Source organism: Nerophis lumbriciformis, linkage group LG02 (genome assembly GCF_033978685.3).
Source record: "Nerophis lumbriciformis linkage group LG02, RoL_Nlum_v2.1, whole genome shotgun sequence".
Classification (NCBI taxonomy): Eukaryota; Metazoa; Chordata; class Actinopteri; order Syngnathiformes; family Syngnathidae; genus Nerophis; species Nerophis lumbriciformis.
The window spans coordinates 1,778,040-1,802,871 of record NC_084549.2 but is presented as its reverse complement, the minus strand read 5'-3'; the positions used below and the strand labels follow the sequence as shown (position 1 = coordinate 1,802,871).

The 24,832-nt window shown below is 41.3% G+C and overlaps 1 protein-coding gene across 1 annotated transcript in view; it reads left to right on the top strand.

The window, feature by feature from the left end:
* Nucleotides 1-24,832, top strand: part of LOC133572380 (ankyrin-3-like) — a 367,012-nt gene that overhangs the window by 112,808 nt on the left and 229,372 nt on the right. The window contains exons 3-5 of the mRNA XM_072915334.1: nucleotides 6,501-6,599; nucleotides 15,597-15,695; nucleotides 18,082-18,180. Coding sequence (XP_072771435.1) covers nucleotides 6,501-6,599; nucleotides 15,597-15,695; nucleotides 18,082-18,180 — 297 coding nt within the window. The remainder of the gene's footprint in view (nucleotides 1-6,500; nucleotides 6,600-15,596; nucleotides 15,696-18,081; nucleotides 18,181-24,832) is intronic.

Below are 24,832 nucleotides of genomic sequence, written 5' to 3'. Positions count from 1 at the left end.
TCCTGGGTCTTCCCCGTGGCCTCCTACCGGTCGGACGTGCCCTAAACACCTCCCGAGGGAGGCGATCGGGTGGCATCCTGACCAGATGCCCGAACCACCTCATCTGGCTCCTCTCCATGTGGAGGAGCAGCGGCTTTACTTTGAGCTCCCCCCGGATGACAGAGCTTCTCACCCTATCTCTAAGGGAGAGCCCTGCCACCCGGCGGAGGAAACTCATTTCGGCCGCTTGTACCCGTGATCTTGTCCTTTCGGTCATAACCCAAAGCTCATGACCATAGGTGAGGATGGGAACGTAGATCGACCGGTAAATTGAGAGCTTTGCCTTCCGGCTCAGCTCCTTCTTCACCACAACGGATCGATACAGCGTCCGCATTACTGAAGACGCCGCACCGATCCGCCTGTCGATCTCACGATCCACTCTTCCCTCACTCGTGAACAAGACTCCGAGGTACTTGAACTCCTCCACTTGGGGCAGGGTCTCCTCCCCAACCCGAAGATGGTATTCCACCCTTTTCCGGGCGAGAACCATGGACTCGGACTTGGAGGTGCTGATTCTCATCCCAGTCGCTTCACACTCGGTTGCGAACCGATCCAGCGAGAGCTGGAGATCCTGGCCAGATGAAGCCATCAGGACCACATCATCTGCAAAAAGCAGAGACCTAATCCTGCAGCCACCAAACCAGATCTCCTCAACGCCTTGACTGCGCCTAGAAATTCTGTCCATAAAAGTTATGAACAGAATCGGTGACAAAGGGCAGCCTTGGCGGAGTCCAACCCTCACTGGAAACGTGTCCGACTTACTGCCGGCAATGCGGACCAAGCTCTGACACTGATCATACAGGGAGCGGACCGCCAAAATCAGACAGTCCGATACCCCATACTCTCTGAGCACTCCCCACAGGACTTCCCGAGGGACACGGTCGAATGCCTTCTCCAAGTCCACAAAACACATGTAGACTGGTTGGGCAAACTCCCATGCACCCTCAAGGACCCTGCCGAGAGTATAGAGCTGGTCCACAGTTCCACGACCAGGACGAAAACCACACTGTTCCTCCTGAATCCGAGGTTCGACTATCCGGCGTAGCCTCCTCTCCAGTACACCTGAATAGACCTTACCGGGAAGGCTGAGGAGTGTGATCCCACGATAGTTAGAACACACCCTCCGGTTCCCCTTCTTAAAGAGAGGAACCACCACCCCGGTCTGCCAATCCAGAGGTACCGCCCCCCTCCACGCGATGCTGCAGAGTCTTGTCAACCAAGACAGCCCCACAGCATCCAGAGCCTTAAGGAACTCCGGGCAGATCTCATCCACCCCCGGGGCCTTGCCACCGAGGAGCTTTTTAACTACCTCGGCAACCTCAGCCCCAGAAATAGAAGAGCCCACCACAGATTCCCCAGGCACTGCTTCCTCATAGGAAGACGTGTTGGTGGGATTGAGGAGGTCTTCGAAGTATTCTCTCCACCGATCCACAACATCCGCAGTCGAGGTCAGCAGAACACCATCCTCACCATACACGGTGTTGATAGTGCACTGCTTCCTCTTCCTGAGGCGGCGGATGGTGGTCCAGAATCGCTTCGAAGCCGTCCGGAAGTCGTTTTCCATGGCTTCCCCGAACTCCTCCCATGTCCGAGTTTTTGCCTCCGCAAACGCTGAAGCCGCACACCGCTTGGCCTGTCGGTACCTGTCCGCTGCCTCAGGAGTCCTATGAGCCAAAAGAACCCGATAGGACTCCTTCTTCAGCTTGACGGCATCCCTCACCGCCGGTGAGGGATGCTAAACGGAATACAATGATTTGCAAATCCTTTTCAACCCATATTCAGTTCAATATACTACAAAGACAACATATTTGATGTTCAAACTCATAAACTTTATTTTTTTTGTGGAAATAATAATTAACTTAGAATTTCATGGCTGCAACACGTGCCAAAGTAGTTGGGAAAGGGCATGTTCACCACTGTGTTACATCGCCTTTTCTTTTAACAACACTCAATAAACGATTGGGAACTGAAGAAACTAATTGTTTGAAGCTTTGAAAGTGGAATTCTTTCCCATTCTTGTTTTATGTAGAGCTTCAGTCGTTCAACAGTCCGGGGGTCTCCGCTGTCGTATTTTACGCTTCATAATGCGCCACACATTTTCGATGGGAGACAGGTCTGGACTGCAGGCGGGCCAGGAAAGTACCCGCACTCTTTTTTTTTACGAAGCCACGCTGTTGTAAAACGTGCTGAATGTGGCTTGGCATTGTCTTGCTGAAATAAGCAGGGGCGTCCATGAAAAAGACGGCGCTTAGATGGCAGCACATGTTGTTCCAACACCTGTATTGTCATGACTTGGTCTTGGGTGTGTGCTTTTCCGGGATGCAACGGAAAGTTGGCTCGGGCGAGACGGGAATGAAGGTACATGATTTATTAATACTATCAAAAAAAAAGGAATAAACGAAAAGCGCGCACAAGGGCGGAAGTACAAAACTTGACTATAAACACAAAACTTGCACAAGGGCAGAAACTATGAACAATTAAACAAAACTTGCAAACTATGGCTTGAATAAAGAAAACTTCCTTGGCATGGACAAAAAAAGGAGCAGCGTGAACGATGGACATGAAAAGGAGTTAGAAATGTGTCGAGCATAAATGTGGGGTGAGGTCGTCAGGACGAACAACAGAAAATGAATGAACTTAAATACTACGGACATGATTAGTGAAAACAGGTGCGTGACTCAAAACGTGAAACAGGTGCGTGACGTGACAGGTGAAAACTAATGGTTGCTATGGTGACAAACAAGAGTGCACAATGAGTCGAAACGTGGAACAGGTGAAACTAATGGGGTAATCATGGAAACAAGACAAGGGAGTGAAAAGACAGAAACTAAAGAGTCCTATAACTAAGCAAAACATGATTACACAGACATGACATGTATGTACCTTTCAGCATTAATGGTGCCTTCACAGATGTGTAAGTTACCCATGCCTTGGGCACTAATGCACCCCCATACCATCACACATGCTAGCTTTTGAACTTTGCGTCGATAACAGTCTGTATGGTTCGCTTCCCCTTTGGTCCGGATGACACGATGTGGAATATTTCCAAAAACAATTTGAATTGTGGACTCGTCAGACCACAGAACACTTTTCCACTTTGCATGAGTCCATCTTAGATGATCTCGGGCCCAGAGAAGCCGACGGCGTTTCTGGGTGTTGTTGATAAAAAGTTTTCACCTTGCATAGGAGAGTTTTAACTTGCACTTACAGATGTAGCGACCAACTGTATTTAGTAACAGTGGGTTTCTGAAGTGTTCCTGAGCCCATGTGGTGATATCCTTTAGAGATTGATGTGGGTTTTCGATACAGTGCCGTCTGAGGGATGGAAGGTTGATATTGTTAACAAGTTAAAGGTGTTTAATGATAATACAAGCATGTTTAACACATATAGTTAATATTGTCAACAACTTAAAGGTGTTTAAAGATAATGCAAACATGTTTAACACATATAGTTAATATTGTTAACAAGTTAAAGGTGTTTAAAGATAATACAAGCATGTTTAACACTTATAGTTAATATTGGTAATAAGTTAAAGGTGTTTAAAGATAATACAAGCATGTTTAACACTTATAGTTAATATTGGTAATAGGTTAAAGGTGTTTAAAGATAATACAAGCATGTTTAACACATATAGTTAATACTGTTAATAAGTTAAAAGTGTTTAGAGATAATACAAGCATGTTTAATACATATAGTTAATATTGTTAACAAGTTAAAGGTGTTTAATGATAATACAAGCATGTTTAATACATATAGTTAATATTGTTAACAAGTTAAAGGTGTTTAATGATAATACAAGCATGTTTAACACATATAGTTAATATTGTTAACAACTTAAAGGTGTTTAAAGATAATGCAAACATGTTTAACACATATAGTTAATATTGTTAACAAGTTAAAGATGTTTAGTGATAATGCAAGAATGTTTAACACATATAGTTAATATTGTTAACAAGTTAAAGGTGTTTAAAGATAATACAAGCATGTTTAACACTTATAGTTAATATTGGTAATAAGTTAAAGGTGTTTAAAGATAATACAAGCATGTTTAACACATATACTGTAGTTAATACTGTTAATAAGTTAAAAGTGTTTAGAGATAATACAAGCATGTTTAACACATATAGTTAATATTGTTAACAAGTTAAAGGTGTTTAAAGATAATACAAGCATGTTTAACACATATAGTTAATATTGTTAATAAGTTAAAGGTGTTTAAAGATAATACAAGCATGTTTAACACATATAGATTTCTTTCTTTCATGAAGACAAGAATATAAGTTGGTGTATTACCTGATTCTGATGACTTGCATTGATTGGAATCAGACAGTGGTGCTGATAAGGTCCGCATTTTTGAATGGAGGAGAAAAAAAGTCCTCCTTTCTGTCCAATACCACATGAAAGTGGTTGGTTTTTGGCATCTTATTTGTCCAGCTTCCGTACTCCTTTGTATACACTTTACAAGAAATACATTGTTGTCAAACTCCGTCGCTTGCTAGCTTGTGCACGCCAGCTATCTGAGACTCTTATTTTGGTAGCGCAGGCAGGATGAAGCAGCGCTTTTATTGTGCAACTGTGCGGTCGGTCTTTGGAGTTTTGACGACAGGTACGGCGCCAGAGTCTGTTGAAATAAAGTGTTTCTCGCCTTCCAGTCGGTCATTTTAATGAGCTGGCAGCAGCCGGCGTCATCTCAGAAGACCCTCGGGTGCCGTGAATGTCAATCAAGTGACGAAAGTGACGTCATAGTGAAGATTTATGATCGCTCATTTTTAGGACTATTTTTTTAATGCCTGGCTGGTGATCGACTGACACACCCTCCGAGATCGACCGGTAGCTCGCGATCGACGTAATGAGCACCCCTGATCTACATCAACTATATGATTTGTCTAAGTAGCTGGACAGGACAAAAAAAAACAAAAAACATTATAATTATATAAATATATATTATAAAATAGATTTATTTTTTACATATATATTTTACGAGTCAAAATAATTGCCCAGGTCTACTCTAGAGGGTGCTCGCGGGCCAACAAAGGGCCCTGGCCCTATGGTTAAACACTGATTTTGTCATGTCTGTGTGATCATGTTTTGTTTTAGTAATGTTCGGTTTAAATTTTGGACTTTTTGTGCACTTTTGTTTTGTTTTGTCACCATAGCAACCAATAGTTTCACCTGTCACGTCACGCACCTGTTCCACGTTTGGACTCATTGTGCACTCTTGTCACCATAGCAACCATTAGTTTTCACCTGTCACGTCACGCACCTGTTTCACGTTTTGAGTCACGCACCTGATTTCACTAATCATGTCCATAGTATTTAAGTTCATTCATTTTCTGTTGTTCGTGCTGACGACATCCCCGCATTTATGCTCCTGCACTCTCTTCACACCCCATATATGCTTCTGCACACCCTTATGATCCTTGCTGCTCTTTTTTCATGCCGGTTCCATGCCAAGTAAGTTTTTGTTTTTCAAGCCACAGTTAATGTTTTTGTTTAATTGTTCATAGTTTATTCTCCGCCACTGTGCGCGCTTTTTGTTTGATCTTTTTTTTGTATTTATAGTTAATAAATAAATCATGTACCTTGGTTCCCGTCTCGCCCGTGCCAACTTTCCGTTGCATCCCGGAAAAGCAAACACCCAGGACCAAGTATTCACAGATTTAAAGAAATGTTGTTTTTTTTCTGCTGTTTTTAATGATTAGTATTATGTATTTAATCTAATTTAAAGGAAATTAGATGATGAACTTGTTGTTGAGTGACCTCGGGTACAAAAGTCTTGGCACACGCCTCCTAATCAATGAATCAATCAGGATTACGACTTGACCAGGCGTGCCCGGGGGGGACAATTGCAGGCGACCCCGGCAGCTCGCTTTGTATTGGCCCTCTGGGAATATGCAATATATGAAGGAAACATGGAGCACTAGGAAGCAGGATTAAGATCTTATTGAAAGAGAAGGTAAAATAAGATATTACACCAGCAATAATCATTATTGGAATACAGCAGATCTCCAATATTTACAGGGTTATTGTCAGGCTTGGACGAAGGAAGGGACTCAGATGCAGATATGGTACTCAAAGGGCTATGACGTCACCTTGTTACTCAGTATGCATGCTATAAAAAACTGAAAGAAGAAGCTTTAGTATAAAGTATTTACAAAAATAAAAAAAGTGCCTATTTTTTGAGAAATAAAAGGTTTAAAAAATAAACATAAAAAAAAAAAAATTGCAGGGTCACAAATGCAGAACGTCCAACTTTGGTTTGGTTTGAAAATGTTTATTTGTTTAATAAAAAATAAAGTAAATAGCGATGGGTGTAAAAAAATTGCAGTCTTGTTGTACAATTGCATACATCCAATCATTGGGGCGAAACACCTTTGGGATGACAAATGCAAAATATTGTTAAAAAACAGCAACTTTTGTGTATGTGGCCCACGTATGAACTCCCCTCTGTTGTTGTCAGAATGGTCTGAATGCGCTCCATCTGGCCTCCAAGGAGGGACACGTGGAGGTTGTGGCCGAGCTCCTGAAACTGGAAGCCGCCGTGGATGCAGCGACTAAGGTAAGCCCCGCCTCCTCCCTCGTCAACACACGCACCTGTGACGATTTAGAGCCGTCTTTTTCCAACCTTCTTTGAACAAATACGGAGGCACACCACCAGCAGAAACATTAAAAAATGAAACTCCACCAGGTTGTCTTTTTTTTTTTTTTTAAGTTTGTTATTTTCCTGTGTATCACTGCAAAAAATGTTCAAAAACAAGAAAAAAATTAAAGCTGCAAGCAGCGATGGACGGGACCGACTTTGAGGGCTCATAAAATCCAAACCGGAGCAGTAATTAAAACTCTTTCATCGACTTTTAATCAGAAGGGTTCAATCTCTCTCCTGTGCTAATTTGAAGCCGACACGACAAACGCGCTCAGAGGAGATCATGTTTGAAAAAAGGTGACTGTTTTTACTCAACTTTTGTTTTGAAGGGGGAATTGCAAACTTCCTGTTGATTTTTGCTGGGGGTTGTCAGTGTATGAAATCTAGGTCTAAGTGAGACCTACATAGAGGTTTTTGGTTTTTTGATTAGATCGCAATTTTCAAATTACAGCTCAAAGAGGCTGCAAAAAGGCAGTGTTCAAAAACAAGAAACAAATTAAAGCTGCAAGCAGCGATGGATGGGACCGACTTTGAGGGCTCATAAAATCCAAACCGGAGCAGTAATTAAAACTCTTTCATCGACTTTTAATCAGAAGGGTTCAATCTCTCTCCTGTGCTAATTTGAAGCCGACACGACAAACGCGCTCAGAGGAGATCATGTTTGAAAAAAGGTGACTGTTTTTACTCAACTTTTGTTTTGAAGGGGGAATTGCAAACTTCTTGTTGATTTTTGCTGGGGGTTGTCAGTGTATGAAATCTAGGTCTAAGTGAGACCTACATAGAGGTTTTTGGTTTTTGGATTAGATCGCAATTGTCAAATTACAGCTCAAAGAGGCGGCGGTATAATAATAATAAATAATAATTAAAGCTGCAAGCAGCATTGGTCGGGCCCGCGTATTTGGCAGGTGCTAGTCCTAAGTGTCCCAATACTTTTGTCAAGTTTTAGTCCCAAGTGTCCCAATACTTTTGTCCAGTGTAAGTGTCCCAATACTTGTGTCCAGTGGTAGTCCTAAGTGTCCCAATACTTATGTCAAGTTGTAGTCAAGTGTCCCAATACTTATGTCAAGTTGTAGTCAAGTGTCCCAATACTTTTGTCAAGTTTTAGTCCCAAGTGGCCCAATACTTTTGTCAAGTTGTAGTCCTAAGTGTCCCAATACTTTTGTCCAGTTTTAGTCCGAAGTGTCCCAATACTTTTGTCAAGTTGTAGTCCGAAGTGTCCCAATACTTTTGTCCAGTGTAAATGTCCCAATACTTTTGTCCAGTTTTCGTCATAAGTTACCCAATACTTTTGTCCATTTGTAGTCATAAGTGTCCCAATACTTTTGTCCAGTTTTTATCCTAAGTGTCCCAATACTTTTGTCCAGTTTTTATCCTAAGTGTCCCAATACTTTTGTCCAGTGGTAGTCATAAGTGTCAAATACTTTTGTCTACTTTTAGTCCGAAGTGTCCCAAGACTTTTGTCTAGTGTACCTACCTTGTCTGCATTGTGTGGGCACGTTGGTGCTTCCTGCTTTTAAGCAGCCATCTTAAAAAAACAGCAGTGCAGCAGCATCAGCGCAGCGGTTCTTTGAAGGGTCATAAAATCAAAACCGGAGCAGGTATCAAAACTCTTTCGCCAACTTTTAATCAGAAGGGTTCAATCTCTCTCCTGTGTTAGTTTGAAGCCGAAACAACAAACGCGCTCAGGAGATAATGTTTGAAGAAAGGTGACCGGTTTTTACAAAACTGTTGTGTTGAAGGGGGAATAGCAAACTTCCTGTAGATTTTTGCTGGGGGTTGTCAATTTATGAAATGTAGGTCTAAGTGAGACCTAGAGGTTTTTGTTTCATGTCTCTCCGACCTTCCCAGTGGGAGTTACAGGCAGTTTTGTCATTTTTTTATTCCGAGGAGCAGTTTTTTTCTCCGTTTTATTCAAAAATTGCTCTAGAGCGCAATTTTGAGATTTGGGGTTAGGTTTTTTTTATTAGATCGCAATTTTTGCCAGTCCTGATGTGTGCGTTCAGTTCGGTGAGTTTTGAAGCGTGTTAAGGGGGTCAAATTACAGCTCAAAGAGGCAAAAGTGACTGTTTTTAGTACTTTTTTTGTCTTGAAGGGGGAATTGCCAACTTCCTGTTGATTTTTGCCCGAGGATGTACAATTATGAAAGGTAGGTGTAAGTCAGACCTACATAGAGGTGTTTTGTTTCATGTCTCTCCGACCTTCCTAGTGGGGGTTACAGGCAGGTTTTTTCCTAGGGGGCGCTAGAGCGCAATTTTGAGTTTTGGGGTTCGGTTTTTTGATGTGTGGGTCAAATATGGTGAGTTTTGAAGCATGTTAAGTCCACTGGTCTTTTAACCAGCTCGCCCTCATCAGTTTCAGGTGTGATGATTGCCGGTGGGTGAGTGATTGCAGCTGGTGGCTGCTGCAGGGCGGGGACGTGCGCGGCGCGTCCCTGGATGTGCGCACCCGTGGGCGTGTCCCGAGGTGCGCACAGACGGATGAGCGGCATTGGCAGGAGCCTGAGCCGTAACAGTACCCCCCTCCTTATGGACAGCTCCCAGATGTCCTACCGGTCGTACCACAAAAGGCACAGGAAAAAAAATCAAGGGAGGGCGGAGGGGTGAATTGGTGGTGGGTTGCCGACCCAAATGTCCCCGAATCTACCGAGGACGAGTCTGGTGGCGGTGGCGAGTAGAACGCCGCTGAGGCCGGCGAGGCGGGCGACCAAGGAACGGCCACCATCTTGGCCGTCGGGAAGGCAGATGCGAGTAGCGCAATGGTGCCTCTCGCCGGAAACGAGGAGGAGACGTCATCGGCGTGGAAGCAGCAGTGGAAGTCGTCATCGGCGTGGAAGCAGCAGACGTTAAAGCCGGAGACGAGGAGGGCAGCTGAGGAGCTGGCCGAGGATCTGAAGTCGGCGGAGCAGGCCGAGGTGCTGAAGTCAGCGGAGCAGGCCGAGGTGCTGAAGTCGGCGGAGCCGGCCGAGGGGCAGAGGTCGGCGCTGCCGGCCGAGGGGCAGAGGTCGGCGCTGCCGGCCTGGGAGCTGGCGGAGACGAGGGGGCCAGCCTGGGAGCTGGCGGAGACGAGGGGACCACCCTGGGGACTGGTGCTAGCTCAGAGGCTAGCCTGGGGATTGGTGCTAGCTCAGAGGCTAGCCGAGGGGCTGGTGCTAGCTTGGAGGCTAGCCAAGGGGCTGGTGCTAGCTCGGACGCTAGCCGAGGGTGTGTCCCGAGGTGCGCACAGACGGATGAGCGGCGTTGGCAGGAGCCTGAGCCGTAACAGTACCCCCCTCCTTATGGACAGCTCCCAGATGTCCTACAGGTCGTACCACAAAAGGCACAGGGAAAAAAATCAAGGGAGGGCGGAGGGGTGAATTGGTGGTGGGTTGCCGACCCAAATGTCCCCGAATCCACCGAGGACGAGTCTGGTGGCGGCGGCGAGTAGAACGCCGCTGAGGCCGGCGAGGCGGGCGACCAAGGAACGGCCACCATCTTGGCCGTCGGGAAGGCAGATGCGAGTAGCGCAATGGTGCCTCTCGCCGGAAACGAGGATGAGACGTCATCGGCGTGGAAGCAGCAGTGGAAGTCGTCATCGGTGTGGAAGCAGCAGACGTTAAAGCCGGAGACGAGGAGGGCAGCTGAGGAGCTGGCCGAGGATCTGAAGTCGGCGGAGCAGGCCGAGGTGCTGAAGTCGGCGGAGCAGGCCGAGGTGCTGAAGTCAGCGGAGCCGACCGAGGTGCTGAAGTCGGCGCAGCCGGCCGAGGGGCAGAGGTCGGCGCTGCCGGCCTGGGAGCTGGCGGAGACGAGGGGGCTAGCCTGGGAGCTGGCGGAGACGAGGGGGCCAGCCTGGGAGCTGGCGCAGATGAGGGGACCACCCTGGGGACTGGTGCTAGCTCAGAGGCTAGCCTGGGGACATCACACCTGAAACAGTTACCCTGCCAAGCTCTATACGGCACAGACACTCAACAACGGCACAATATTTGCAGAGTATAATTAATCTGACAATATCTCACGACACACTAGTGTGCCGCGACACAGTGGTTGAAAAACACTGATTTAGAGACTGTGGCGTGAACAGCTACTTTATAGGCAGGCATAAAGGGAATATAGACGTCTTCCTAGTTCATTTACCTGTCAATGGTGCTGCTGTGTTTTCCTTTATGGACAAAAGAAGCCATTTATTTGGATTTATTTAATGAGATGCATGACAGGGAAGGTCTATGTGCTAATAAACACTTTTGGGGCCAAAATATTCCCCCTGATTAGTGTCTGGCAGGCTTCTCCCTCCTCCCCTTTTCTGCCACTGGCGACCAACCTTCTGCTGACAAAAACATGCAATGAAATATTCAGGAAGAAGGAGAAAAATCCCCCCCCAATTAATGCAAGTGTGACCCCGAGCAGTGTGCAGGATTAATGAAGGTCTGGCATGTACTTTCCATCGTACTTCAGGCAGCATGAAGAAGAGGAGGTGTTCTTCAGCAGTTGCCTGTAAGCAGAACGGAAGTTAGCTTAGCACAGCGTTTCTCAAAGTGTGGGGCGCGCCCCACTGGTGGGGAATAGAGACATGACAGGTGGGGCGCGAGGAACGGGAGGAAATTTCACTTAAAAAATTTTTTTTATTATTATATTCTTAGATTATTTTTTTTACTATGCTTTCATTTTCTATACACACTGTAAATCACTTTGTGATTCTGTCTGTGAAATCCGCTATATAAATAAATGGAAATTACCGGTACTTATTTTTACTGTAGGCTTTATATTTCTCGGTACGAGCGAAAGTTTGACAGACATAGCAACAGTAACTAATGGGGGCGGGGCTAAGCGGAACAAACTTTCGCGCGGATGGGTAGCAGGCTAATGTGCGGACCACAATTACACAAATATATACATTTGTGACTCGCACCTCAAAGGTCGTCGAGCCAGAGCCAGCGCCTGCAGAGAAACAAAAATGTGACGGGCACACACTGTGTCATTCACCGGGAAGCACTCGCGTCAAGGCAGCTCAGCCCCGAACTCAATGAGGTTTTAACAGATGTTGTGAGCGCGGTAAATTTGATCAAAACACGACCACTGAAAGTGCGACTGTTCTCTGCACTGTGTGAGGAAATGGGAGCTGATCATACAGCCGTGCTGTTTCACAGTGAAGCAAGGTGGCTCTCCTGGGGCAAAGTGCTGTCACTTGCCCTGTCTTGCCAAATGCATAGCTCCTCCTTTTTTTTTTTGCAAAGATTGCAAAGTGGCACTTTTATTGTATTTATTATTGAACTTGATGCAAGTTATTTGATTTATTATTGAACTTGATGCAAGTTATAACATTTTTTTTTATTTATTATTGAACTTGATGCAAGTTATAACACTTTTTTTGATTTATTATTGAACTTGATGCAAGTTATAACACTTTTATTTGATTTATTATTGAACTTGATGCAAGTTATAACACTTTTTTTGATTTATTATTGAACTTGATGCAAGTTATAACACTTTTTTTAATTTATTATTGAACTTGATGCAAGTTATAACACTTTTTTTGATTTATTATTGAACGTGATGCAAGTTATAACACTTTTTTGATTTATTATTGAACTTGATGCAAGTTATAACACTTTTTTTTAATTATTGAACGTGATGCAAGTTATAACGCTTTTTTGATTTATTATTGAACTTGATGCAAGTTATAACACTTGTGTTGATTTATTATTGAACTTGATGCAAGTTATTTGATTTATTATTGAACTTGATGCAAGTTATAACACTTTTGTTTTATTTATTATTGAACTTGATGCAAGTTATAACACTTTTGTTTTATTTATTATTGAACTTGATGCAAGTTATAACACTTTTTTTGATTTATTATTGAACTTGATGCAAGTTATAACACTTTTATTTGATTTATTATTGAACTTGATGCAAGTTATAACACTTTTGTTTTATTTATTATTGAACTTGATGCAAGTTATAACACTTTTTTTGATTTATTATTGAACGTGATGCAAGTTATAACACTTTTTTGATTTATTATTGAACTTGATGCAAGTTATTTTATTTATTATTGAACTTGATGCAAGTTGTACCACAGCTGCACAGTTATTTTATTTATCATTGAACTTGATGTTATTTTATGTTATTGAGTTTGAATGTATACAACTTGATGTTCAATAAATTTGAAAATGTTAAAGCTTGGCATTAGCGCTCTGTTGGGGCGATGGGGGCAGGTGGGGCTTGAAAACTCCCCCTTGTCCAAAGTGGGGGATGACAAAAAAAGTTTGAGAACCACTGGCTTAGCAGGTATAAAAATGTCCATGCATCCATTTGGCCATCTTTGTCTGCTTATCCGAGGTGCGGTTGCGGGGGCAGCAGCCTAAGCAGAGAACTCAGACTTATGAAAATGTTTAAAATGGTGTTTTCCTTTTGAGCTGTTTAGTTTTATGTTTTTTGTTGGCCTTTGATGAGACTTCCACTAATAGTATTCCATCCAAACCACATTGAGAGGTCTTGATATTTTGCTCTGACCCCATCAAAAATGTAAAATCCAGTCACATAATATCTACGGCTTTTCACACACAAGTGACTGCAAGGCATACTTGGTCAACAGCCATACAGGTCACACTGAGGGTGGCCGTATAAACAACTTTAACACTGTTACTAATAATGCGCCACACTGTAAACCCACACCAAACAAGAATGACAAACATCCGCACCGTAACACAACATAAACACAACAGAACAAATACCCAGAATCCCATGCAGCACTAACTCTTCCGGGACGCTACAATATACAGGACGTCTTTAACTACTATGCATTTTTTTAAATGTCTCTCATAGTGATTGTGAACGATAGGCTAAATTCCCCAAAAAAGTGCACTTCCCCTTTAACGTTACCGCTTATAATAACTATCAATAATACTTGGTTAATATTCAAGTCTCTAAATCTAAACAGAGTATTGTTGGCGCTTTTTTTGGATGATTATTTATTGGCTTTTACGGTTGGAATAGACACAATGACGCAAACATTAAAATGCTATTGTAAATGTTACTACATGACATATATACTTACATCATGTATATATTACATGTTATTATGAATGTTACTACATGACATATATACTTACATCATGTATATATGACATGTTATTATGAATGTTACTACATGACATATATACTTACATCATGTATATATTACATGTTATTATGAATGTTACTACATGACATATATACTTACATCATGTATATATTACATGTTATTATGAATGTTACTACATGACATATATACTTGCATCATGTATATATTACATGTTATTATGAATGTTACTCCATGACATATAAACTTACATCATGTATATATGACATGTTATTATGAATGTTACTACGTGACATATATACTTACATCATGTATATATTACATGTTATTATGAATGTTACTACATGACATATATACTTACATCATGTATATATTACATGTTATTATGAATGTTACTCCATGACATATATACTTACATCATGTATATATTACATGTTATTATGAATGTTACTACATGACATATATACTTACATCATGTATATATTACATGTTATTATGAATGTTACTCCATGACATATAAACTTACATCATGTATATATGACATGTTATTATAAATGTTACTACATGACATATATACTTACATCATGTATATATTACATGTTATTATGAATGTTACTAGATACTACATATATACTTACATCATGTATATATTACATGTTATTATTAATGTCACTACATTACATATATACTTACATCATGTATATATTACATGTTATTATGAATGTTACTACATGACATATACTTACATCATGTATATATTACATGTTATTATGAATGTTACTAGATACTACATATATACTTACATCATGTATATATTACATGTTATTATGAATGTTACTACATGACATATAAACTTACATCATGTATATATTACATGTTATTATGAATGTTACTAGATACTACATATATACTTACATCATGTATATATTACATGTTATTATGAATGTTACTACATGACATATATACTTACATCATGTATATATTACATGTTATTATGAATGTTACTAGATACTACATATATACTTAAATCATGTATATATTACATGTTATTATTAATGTCACTACATGACATATATACTTACATCATGTATATATTACATGTTATTATGAATGTTACTCCATGACATATAAACTTACATCATGTATATATTACATGTTATTATGAATGTTACTACATGACATATATACTTACATCATGTATATATTACATGTTATTATGAATGTTACTACATGACATATATACTTACATCATGTATATATTACATGTTATTATGAATGTTACTACATGACATATATACTTACATCATGTATATATTTCATGTTATTATGAATGTTACTACATGACATATATACTTACATCATGTATATATTACATGTTATTATGAATGTTACTACATGACATATATACTTACATCATGTATATATTACATGTTATTATGAATGTTACTACATGACATATATACTTACATCATGTATATATTACATGTTATTATGAATGTTACTACATGACGTATATACTTACATCATGTATATATGACATGTTATAAGGAATGTTACTACATGACATATATACTTACATCATGTATATATTACATGTTATTATGAATGTTACTACATGACATATATACTTACATCATGTATATATTACATGTTATTATGAATGTTACTAGATACTACATATAAACTTACATCATGTATATATTACATGTTATTATGAATGTTACTACATGACATATATACTTACATCATGTATATATGACATGTTATTATGAATGTTACACCTGCTTCTTTCTACGCACGCTTATAAACAGAACAGGTGTGCCAGAGATTAACACCTGCTTGTTGCGTGTGATCCAGAAAGGAAACACTGCCCTGCACATCGCCTCGCTGGCCGGACAAGCGGACGTGGTCAAAGAGCTGGTCACCAATGCAGCCAATGTCAACGCACAATCCCAGGTGAGTGACATCATAGGTCAAGCAGACTTCCTCCCAGGGTTATATTTCATCCTGACATCCTGGGCATGCCTGTGATGATAGAGCCCCTCTCCGCCTGGCTTCATGCCCAGTAGGCTCCTCATTTGACTAGTGTCACCACAAGGACTTCCTGCATGGTCAAGCCAGTACTAATACTGCACTAAAAACACCGGTCAACCACATCCGGTCCGCCAAAACTTTTCATTTACCGTACATTGCCCGACAGCAAAACATATACAGGTAAAAGCCAGTAAATTAGAATATTTTGAAAAACTTGATTTATTTCAGTAATTGCATTCAAAAGGTGTAACTTGTACATTATATTTATTCATTGCACACAGACTGATGCATTCAAATGTTTATTTCATTTAATTTTGATGATTTGAAGTGGCAACAAATGGAAATCCAAAATTCCGTGTGTCACAAAATTAGAATATTACTTAAGGCTAATACAAAAAAGGGATTTTTAGAAATGTTGGCCAACTGAAAAGTATGAAAATGAAAAATATGAGCATGTACAATACTCAATACTTGGTTGGAGCTCCTTTTGCCTCAATTACTGCGTTAATGCGGCGTGGCATGGAGTCGATGAGTTTCTGGCACTGCTCAGGTGTTATGAGAGCCCAGGTTGCTCTGATAGTGGCCTTCAACTCTTCTGCGTTTTTGGGTCTGGCATTCTGCATCTTCCTTTTCACAATACCCCACAGATTTTCTATGGGGCTAAGGTCAGGGGAGTTGGCGGGCCAATTTAGAACAGAAATACCATGGTCTGTAAACCATGCACGGGTAGATTTTGCGCTGTGTGCAGGCGCCAAGTCCTGTTGGAACTTGAAATCTCCATCTCCATAGAGCAGGTCAGCAGCAGGAAGCATGAAGTGCTCTAAAACTTGCTGGTAGACGGCTGCGTTGGACCCTGGATCTCAGGAAACAGAGTGGACCGACACCAGCAGATGACATGGCACCCCAAACCATCACTGATGGTGGAAACTTTACACTAGACTTCAGGCAACGTGGATCCTGTGCCTCTCCTGTCTTCCTCCAGACTCTGGGACCTCGATTTCCAAAGGAAATGCAAAATTTGCATGGTTGGGTGATGGTTTGGGGTGCCATGTCATCTGCTGGTGTCGGTCCACTCTGTTTCCTGAGATCCAGGGTCAACGTAGCCGTCTACCAGCAAGTTTTAGAGCACTTCATGCTTCCTGCTGCTGACCTGCTCTATGGAGATGGAGATTTCAAGTTCCAACAGGACTTGGCGCCTGCACACAGCGCAAAATCTACCCGTGCCTGGTTTACGGACCATGGTATTTCTGTTCTAAATTGGCCCGCCAACTCCCCTGACCTTAGCCCCATAGAAAATCTGTGGGGTATTGTGAAAAGGAAGATGCAGAATGCCAGACCCAAAAACGCAGAAGAGTTGAAGGCCACTATCAGAGCAACCTGGGCTCTCATAACACCTGAGCAGTGCCAGAAACTCATCGACTCCATGCCACGCCGCATTAACGCAGTAATTGAGGCAAAAGGAGCTCCATCCAAGTATTGAGTATTGTACATGCTCATATTTTTCATTTTCATACTTTTCAGTTGGCCAACATTTCTAAAAATCCCTTTTTTGTATTAGCCTTAAGTAATATTCTAATTTTGTGACACACGGAATTTTGGATTTTCATTTGTTGCCACTTCAAATCATCAAAATTAAATGAAATAAACATTTGAATGCATCAGTCTGTGTGCAATGAATAAATATAATGTACAAGTTACACCTTTTGAATGCAATTACTGAAGTAAATCAAGTTTTTCAAAATATTCTAATTTACTGGCTTTTACCTGTATATGTCACAATGAAGCAGCAGTGGGTGAGTAGAAGAAGACGACTTTGGAAAAAAAATCTAAATAAATTGCAAAAATTGGACTTTAGATAGATAGGTCTTTATTGTCATTGCACAAGTACAACGAAACTTTGTTTTCTGCACAAGATGAGACAAACAAACAGTGTACACGTAGTGATGGGTTGATGAGGCGTCATGAAGCGTTTCGACACATTGCAAAACTGTATTGATACTGTGTCGATACTGTGTCACTAAATACTGACATCTGCTGGACATTAAAAATCCCTACAGGCAACCTATGGACCGACTCAACTGACACTGATTTGATGCCCTAGTACAGGGGTCACCAACCTTTTTGAAACCAAAAACTACTTCTTGGGTACTGATTAATGCGAAGGGCTACCAGTTTGATACACACTTAAATAAATAAATATATTGTCATTTGTAAGTTACACGTTTGTTGACAAGAAGATATGACAGCCATGGAAGTACATTCAATCTCTTTATTGAGAAAATACAACATCATGGTGTGTCTGCTGCAGAATGGCTTCACTCCTCTCTACATGGCGGCCCAGGAGAACCACCTGGAGGTGGTGCGCTTCCTCCTGGAGAACAGCGCCAGCCAGAGTATGGCCACCGAGGTACTGCACACACACACACACACACACACACATACACACACACACACACACACACGCTTTACTTCCCGCCTGCCTCACATCCTCCTGTGAGCGCCATTGATTGCCGCTTGGAGCGTTATGGCGGCGAGGGCGGAGAAACCTTGAGCGGGTCAATGATGAGGTCGGGCTTGACCCCCCCCCCCCCCCCCCCCCCCCCCGCTCATCATACACACTCGCATGTACAGTCGACCAATTGCACTACTTTGTAACATAAGCTGCCCTTTGCAGCATGCATACACAAAGAGGTGACTACTGTACATATTATAATAATATATAGAATCATAATTATAATATACCGTATTTTCCGTAGTATAAGTCGCACCGGAGTATAAGTCGCACCGGAGTATAAGTCGCATTTTTAGGGGAAATGTATTCGATAAAAGCCAACAGCAAGAATAGACATTTGAAAGGCAATTTAAAATTAAAGCTGCAAGCAGCGTTGGTCGGGCCCGCGTATTTGGCAGGTGCTAGTCCTAAGTGTCCCAATACTTTTGTCCAGTTTTAGTCCTAAGTGTCCCAATACTTTTGTCAAGTTGTAGTCCTAAGTGTCGCAATACTTTTATCCAGTGTAGGTGTCCCAATACTTTTGTCCAGTGGTATTCCTAAGTGTCCCAATACTTTTGTGCAGTGTAAGTGTCCCAATACTTTTGTCCAGTTTTGGTCATAAGTGTCCCAATACTTTTGTCAAGTTGTAGTCCTAAGTGTCGCAATACTTTTATCCAGTGTAGGTGTCCCAATACTTTTGTCCAGTGGTATTCCTAAGTGTCCCAATACTTTTGTCCAGTTTTGGTCATAAGTGTCCCAATACTTTTGTCCAGTGGTAGTCATAAGTGTCCCAATACGTTTGTACAGTGGTAGTCCGAAGTGTCCCAATACTTTTGTCAAGTTGTAGTCCTAAGTGTCCCAATACTTTTGTCCAGTTTTAGTCCTAAGTGTCCCAATACTTTTGTCAAGTTGTAGTCCTAAGTGTCGCAATACGTTTATCCAGTGTAGGTGTCCCAATAGTTTTGTCCAGTTTTAGTCCTAAGTGTCCCAATACTTTTGTCAAGTTGTAGTCCTAAGTGTCGCAATACTTTTATCCAGTGTAGGTGTCCCAATACTTTTGTCCAGTGGTATTCCTAAGTGTCCCAATACTTTTGTCCAGTTTTGGTCATAAGTGTCCCAATACTTTTGTCCAGTGGTAGTCATAAGTGTCCCAATACTTTTGTCAAGTTGTAGTCCTAAGTGTCCCAATACTTTTGTCAAGTTGTAGTCCTAAGTGTCCCAATACTTTTGTCAAGTTTTAGTCCTAAGTGTCCCAATACTTTTGTCAAGTTGTAGTCCTAAGTGTCGCAATACTTTTATCCAGTGTAGGTGTCCCAATACTTTTGTCCAGTGGTATTCCTAAGTGTCCCAATACTTTTGTGCAGTGTAAGTGTCCCAATACTTTTGTCCAGTTTTGGTCATAAGTGTCCCAATACTTTTGTCCAGTGGTAGTCATAAGTGTCCCAATACTTTTGTCAAGTTGTAGTCCCAAGTGTCCCAATACTTTTGTCCAGTTTTAGTCCTAAGTGTCCCAATACTTTTGTCAAGTTGTAGTCCTAAGTGTCGCAATACTTTTATCCAGTGTAGGTGTCCCAATACTTTTGTCCAGTGGTATTCCTAAGTGTCCCAATACTTTTGTCCAGTTTTGGTCATAAGTGTCCCAATACTTTTGTCCAGTGGTAGTCATAAGTGTCCCAATACTTTTGTCAAGTTGTAGTCCTAAGTGTCCCAATACTTTTGTCAAGTTGTAGTCCTAAGTGTCGCAATACTTTTATCCAGTGTAGGTGTCCCAATACTTTTGTCCAGTTTTAGTCCTAAGTGTCCCAATACTTTTGTCAAGTTGTAGTCCTAAGTGTCGCAATACTTTTATCCAGTGTAGGTGTCCCAATACTTTTGTCCAGTGGTATTCCTAAGTGTCCCAATACTTTTGTCCAGTTTTGGTCATAAGTGTCCCAATACTTTTGTCCAGTGGTAGTCATAAGTGTCCCAATACTTTTGTCCAGTGGTAGTCATAAGTGTCCCAATACTTTTGTACAGTGGTAGTCCGAAGTGTCCCAATACTTTTGTCAAGTTGTAGTCCTAAGTGTCCCAATACTTTTGTCCAGTTTTAGTCCTAAGTGTCCCAATACTTTTGTCAAGTTGTAGTCCTAAGTGTCGCAATACGTTTATCCAGTGTAGGTGTCCCAATACTTTTGTCCAGTTTTAGTCCTAAGTGTCCCAATACTTTTGTCAAGTTGTAGTCCTAAGTGTCGCAATACTTTTATCCAGTGTAGGTGTCCCAATACTTTTGTCCAGTGGTATTCCTAAGTGTCCCAATACTTTTGTCCAGTGGTATTCCTAAGTGTCCCAATACTTTTGTCCAGTTTTGGTCATAAGAGTCCCAATACTTTTGTCCAGTGGTAGTCATAAGTGTCCCAATACTTTTGTCAAGTTGTAGTCCTAAGTGTCCCAATACTTTTGTCAAGTTGTAGTCCTAAGTGTCCCAATACTTTTGTCAAGTTTTAGTCCTAAGTGTCCCAATACTTTTGTCAAGTTGTAGTCCTAAGTGTCCCAATACTTTTGTGCAGTGTAAGTGTCCCAATACTTTTGTCCAGTTTTGGTCATAAGTGTCCCAATACTTTTGTCCAGTGGTAGTCATAAGTGTCCCAATACTTTTGTCAAGTTGTAGTCCTAAGTGTCCCAATACTTTTGTCCAGTGGTAGTCATAAGTGTCCCAATACTTTTGTCCAGTTTTCGTGCTATGTGTCCCAATACTTTTGTCCAGTGGTAGTCATAAGTGTCCCAATACTTTTGTCTACTTTTAGTCCGAATTGTCCCAATACTTTTGTCTAGTGTACCTACCTTGTCTGCATTGTGTGGGCACGTTGGTGCTTCCTGCTTTTAAGCAGCCTTCTTGAAAAAACAGCAGCATCAGCGCAGAGGTTCTTTGAAGGGTCATAAAATCAAAACCGAAGCAGGTATCAAAACTCTTTCGCCAGCTTTTGATCAGAAGGGGTCAATCTCTCTCCTGTGTTAGTTTGAAGCCGAAACAACAGACGCGCTTAGAGAAGATAACGTTTGAAGAAAGGGGACCGGTTTTTACAAAGATTTTGTTTTGAAGGGGGAATAGCAAACTTCCTGTTGATTTTTGCTGGGGGCTGTCAATTTATGAAATGTAGGTCTAAGTTAGACCTACATAGAGGTTTTTGTTTCATGCCTCTCCGACCTTCCCAGTGGGAGTTACAGGCAGTTTTGTCATTTTTTTCTCCTGAGGAGCAGTTTTTTCTGCGTTTTATTCAAAAATTGCGCTAGAGCGCAATTTTGAGATTTGGGGTTAGGTTTTTTTATAAGATCGCAATTTTTGACAGTCCTGATGTGTGCGTTCAGTTTGGTGAGTTTTGAAGCGTGTTAAGGGGGTCAAATTACAGCTCAAAGAGGCAAAAGTTACTGTTTTTAGTACTTTTTTGTCTTGAAGGGGGAATTGCCAACTTCCTGTTGATTTTGCATAAGGACTCCCTTTGGGATTGGGAGTCCTTATACAATGGGCCATGCGGGCCCTAATAAATGAAGAATAGTGAACAACAGGCTGAATAAGTGTACGTTATATGAGGCATAAATAACCAACTGGTATGTTAACGTAACATATTATGGTAAGAGTCATTCAAATAACTATAACATATAGAACATGCTATACGTTTACCAAACAATCTGTCACTCCTAATCGCTAAATCCCATGAAATCTTATACGTCTAGTCCAGGGGTCGGCAACCCGCGGCTCTTTAGCGCCGCCCTAGTGGCTCTCTGGAGCTTTTTAAAAAAAATGTATGAAAGAAGGAAAAAGATGAGAGGAAAAAAATATATTTTTTGTTTTAATATGGTTTCTGTAGGAGGACAAACATGACACAAACCTCCCTAATTGTTATAAATCCCACTGTTTATATTAAACATGCTTCACTGATTCGAGTATTTGGCGAGCGCCGTTTTGTCCTACTCATTTTGTCGGTCCTTGAACTCACCTTAGTATTGTTTACATGTATAACTTTCTCCGACGTTCTAGGACGTGTTTTATGCCACTTCTTTTTCTGTCTCATTTTGTCCACCAAACTTTTAAGGTTGTGCATGAATGCACAAAGGTGAGTTTTGTTGATGTTATTGACTTGTGTGGAGTGCTAATCGGACATATTTGGTCACTGCATGACTGCAAGCTAATCGATGCTAACATGCTATTTAGGCTAGCTATATGTACATATTGCATCATTATGCCTCATTTGTAGCTATATTTGAGGTCATTTAGTTTCCTTTAAGTCCTCTTAATTCAATTTATATCTCATGACACACTATCTGTATGTAATATGGCTTTTAATTTTTTGCGGCTCCAGACAGATTTGTTTTTGTATTTTTGGTCCAATAGGGCAGGGCCGACATCCGGGCAACTGAGCTACATACGGGTTCTTCGAGCCATAGCAACCTGACTGGCGTTGAAAACAAACCGTCGCCATTACTCTTTAACCTGTCGACCTGCGCTGATTAAACCCGTCATTCTGCCTCCAAAATGCCAAAAAAAACGGTGTTGTTTTTGGTTGTGCAAACCACAACTGGAAACAGGGGAAACAAAGGTCGTATTTTGTTCTGCCAAAGCGTGCTAAAAGCCAGAGGTGTGGACTCGAGTCACATGACTTGGACTCGAGTCAGACTCGAGTCATGAATTTGATGACTTTAGACTCGACTTGACAAAATGTAAAAAGACTTGCAACTCGACTTAGACTTTAACATCAATGACTTGTGACTTCACTTGGACTTGAGCCTTTTGAATTGACATGACTTGACATGACTTGCTACTTTCCCCAAAACCCAAAGATGAAAAAGTTATTCGGGAGCGCTCCGTATTTTTCATTGTGTACTTGTCTATCAGCGTTGCGTGTGTCAGCTGGTGTGCTCTCAGTACAACAGCCAATCAAATTACATCTACTTTGTTTTCATCACACAGCATTCATCCAATCAAATTGCAGGACAACCAACGAAGAAGACATGTCCAAACCACACGCCAGTGAACAAAAAATGATACCTAAAATAATTTTGTTTGGGTATAAAAATGACGAGGTGGTCAACACAAAACGGTTTGCAGTATGCAACACATGCGGTTCCAAAATGACTGATGGAGAGGCAACAACTTCCAACTTCGTCCGGCATTTGAAGTTGCACAAAGAACGGTAAGTTTTGAATGTAAGATAACGTTTATTGGCTAAGTAACGTGACTTTTATTTGCTGTGTAGTTAAATCAGTGAGGCTGTAAACTCACTGCTAACGTTATAACGTTATTGCAAACACGGGAATCTGTTGCAGTTCACTACCTTATTCATACTTTTTGTTCAGTGATTTTTTTTAAGCAGGGTTACGTTAGTCAATATATCACACGTAACGTTAGACGGCGGTCAGCAGCACCGCGTATTTTAGCCACCTAAAAAAAGACAAAAATAGTCAAATAAAGGTCAGTTAAAATGTATACTATATTATGAATATGTGTACCGTTTTAGCTAGCTTTCTGACATACTGTTGGTTGTTTACCTCAGTGGTCCCCAACCACCGGGCCGCGGCCCGGTACTGGTCCGTGGATCGATTGGTATCGGGCCGCACAAGAAATCATTTTTTTTTATTTTCTTTTTTTTTATTAAAGACATGCACCTGGGAATAAGTTGATTGGCAACACTAAAATTGGCCCTAGTGTGTGGATGTGAGTGTGAATGTTGTCTGTCTATCTGTGTTGGCCCTGCGATGAGGTGGCGACTTGTCCAGGGTGTACCCCGCCTTCCGCCCGATTGTAGCTGAGATAGGCTCCAGCGCCCCCCGCGACCCCAAAGAGAATAAGCGGTAGAAAATGGATGGATGGATGGAACATAAAAAACACAAGATTCACTTACAAGTAGTGCACCAACCCAAAACAACTCTCTCCCCCCTTTTGTTCTGGGAATTGAACATGAAGACTCTTCCTTCACTGTTCCGAGTGGCCATGAGAGTCTTGGCAGTGCCTGCCTCCAGTGCTCCAGTGGAGCGAGTTTTCAGCCATGGTGGCATCATACTACGCCCCCATCGTGCACAAATGACTGACAGACTCTTGGCTAATTTGGTCTTTTGCAAATGCAATGCAGCATAGGGCCCTGACATATAAAAAGTACAACTTTTTTGTTATGTTCACGTATATGTCATGTTTTTTCAATGTTAACACTTTTGTACAAATAAGTACATTTGCACTTTATTTTTCAATGTGTTTGTTCTGTAAAGGAATGAGTTAATGTTTAAAATGACTGGTTAATAGTGCTATTATAAAGTGCAATGTCAGCACAATTTTCTTTCCTGCAATTTAAAATGCACTTGTTTTAATAAATAAATACAGCGTTTGAAAAGCATACACAATCTGTGTTAATATATTAGTCTGTGGTTAAAAGGACTTGAAAGGACTCGAAACTCAAAATGCAGGACTTAGGACTTGACTTGAGACTTTCCAGTCTTGACTTTGGACTTGACTCGGGGCTTGCCTGTCTTGACTCGGGACTTGACTCGGACTTGAGGGCAAAGACTTGAGACTTACTTGTGACTTGCAAAACAATGACTT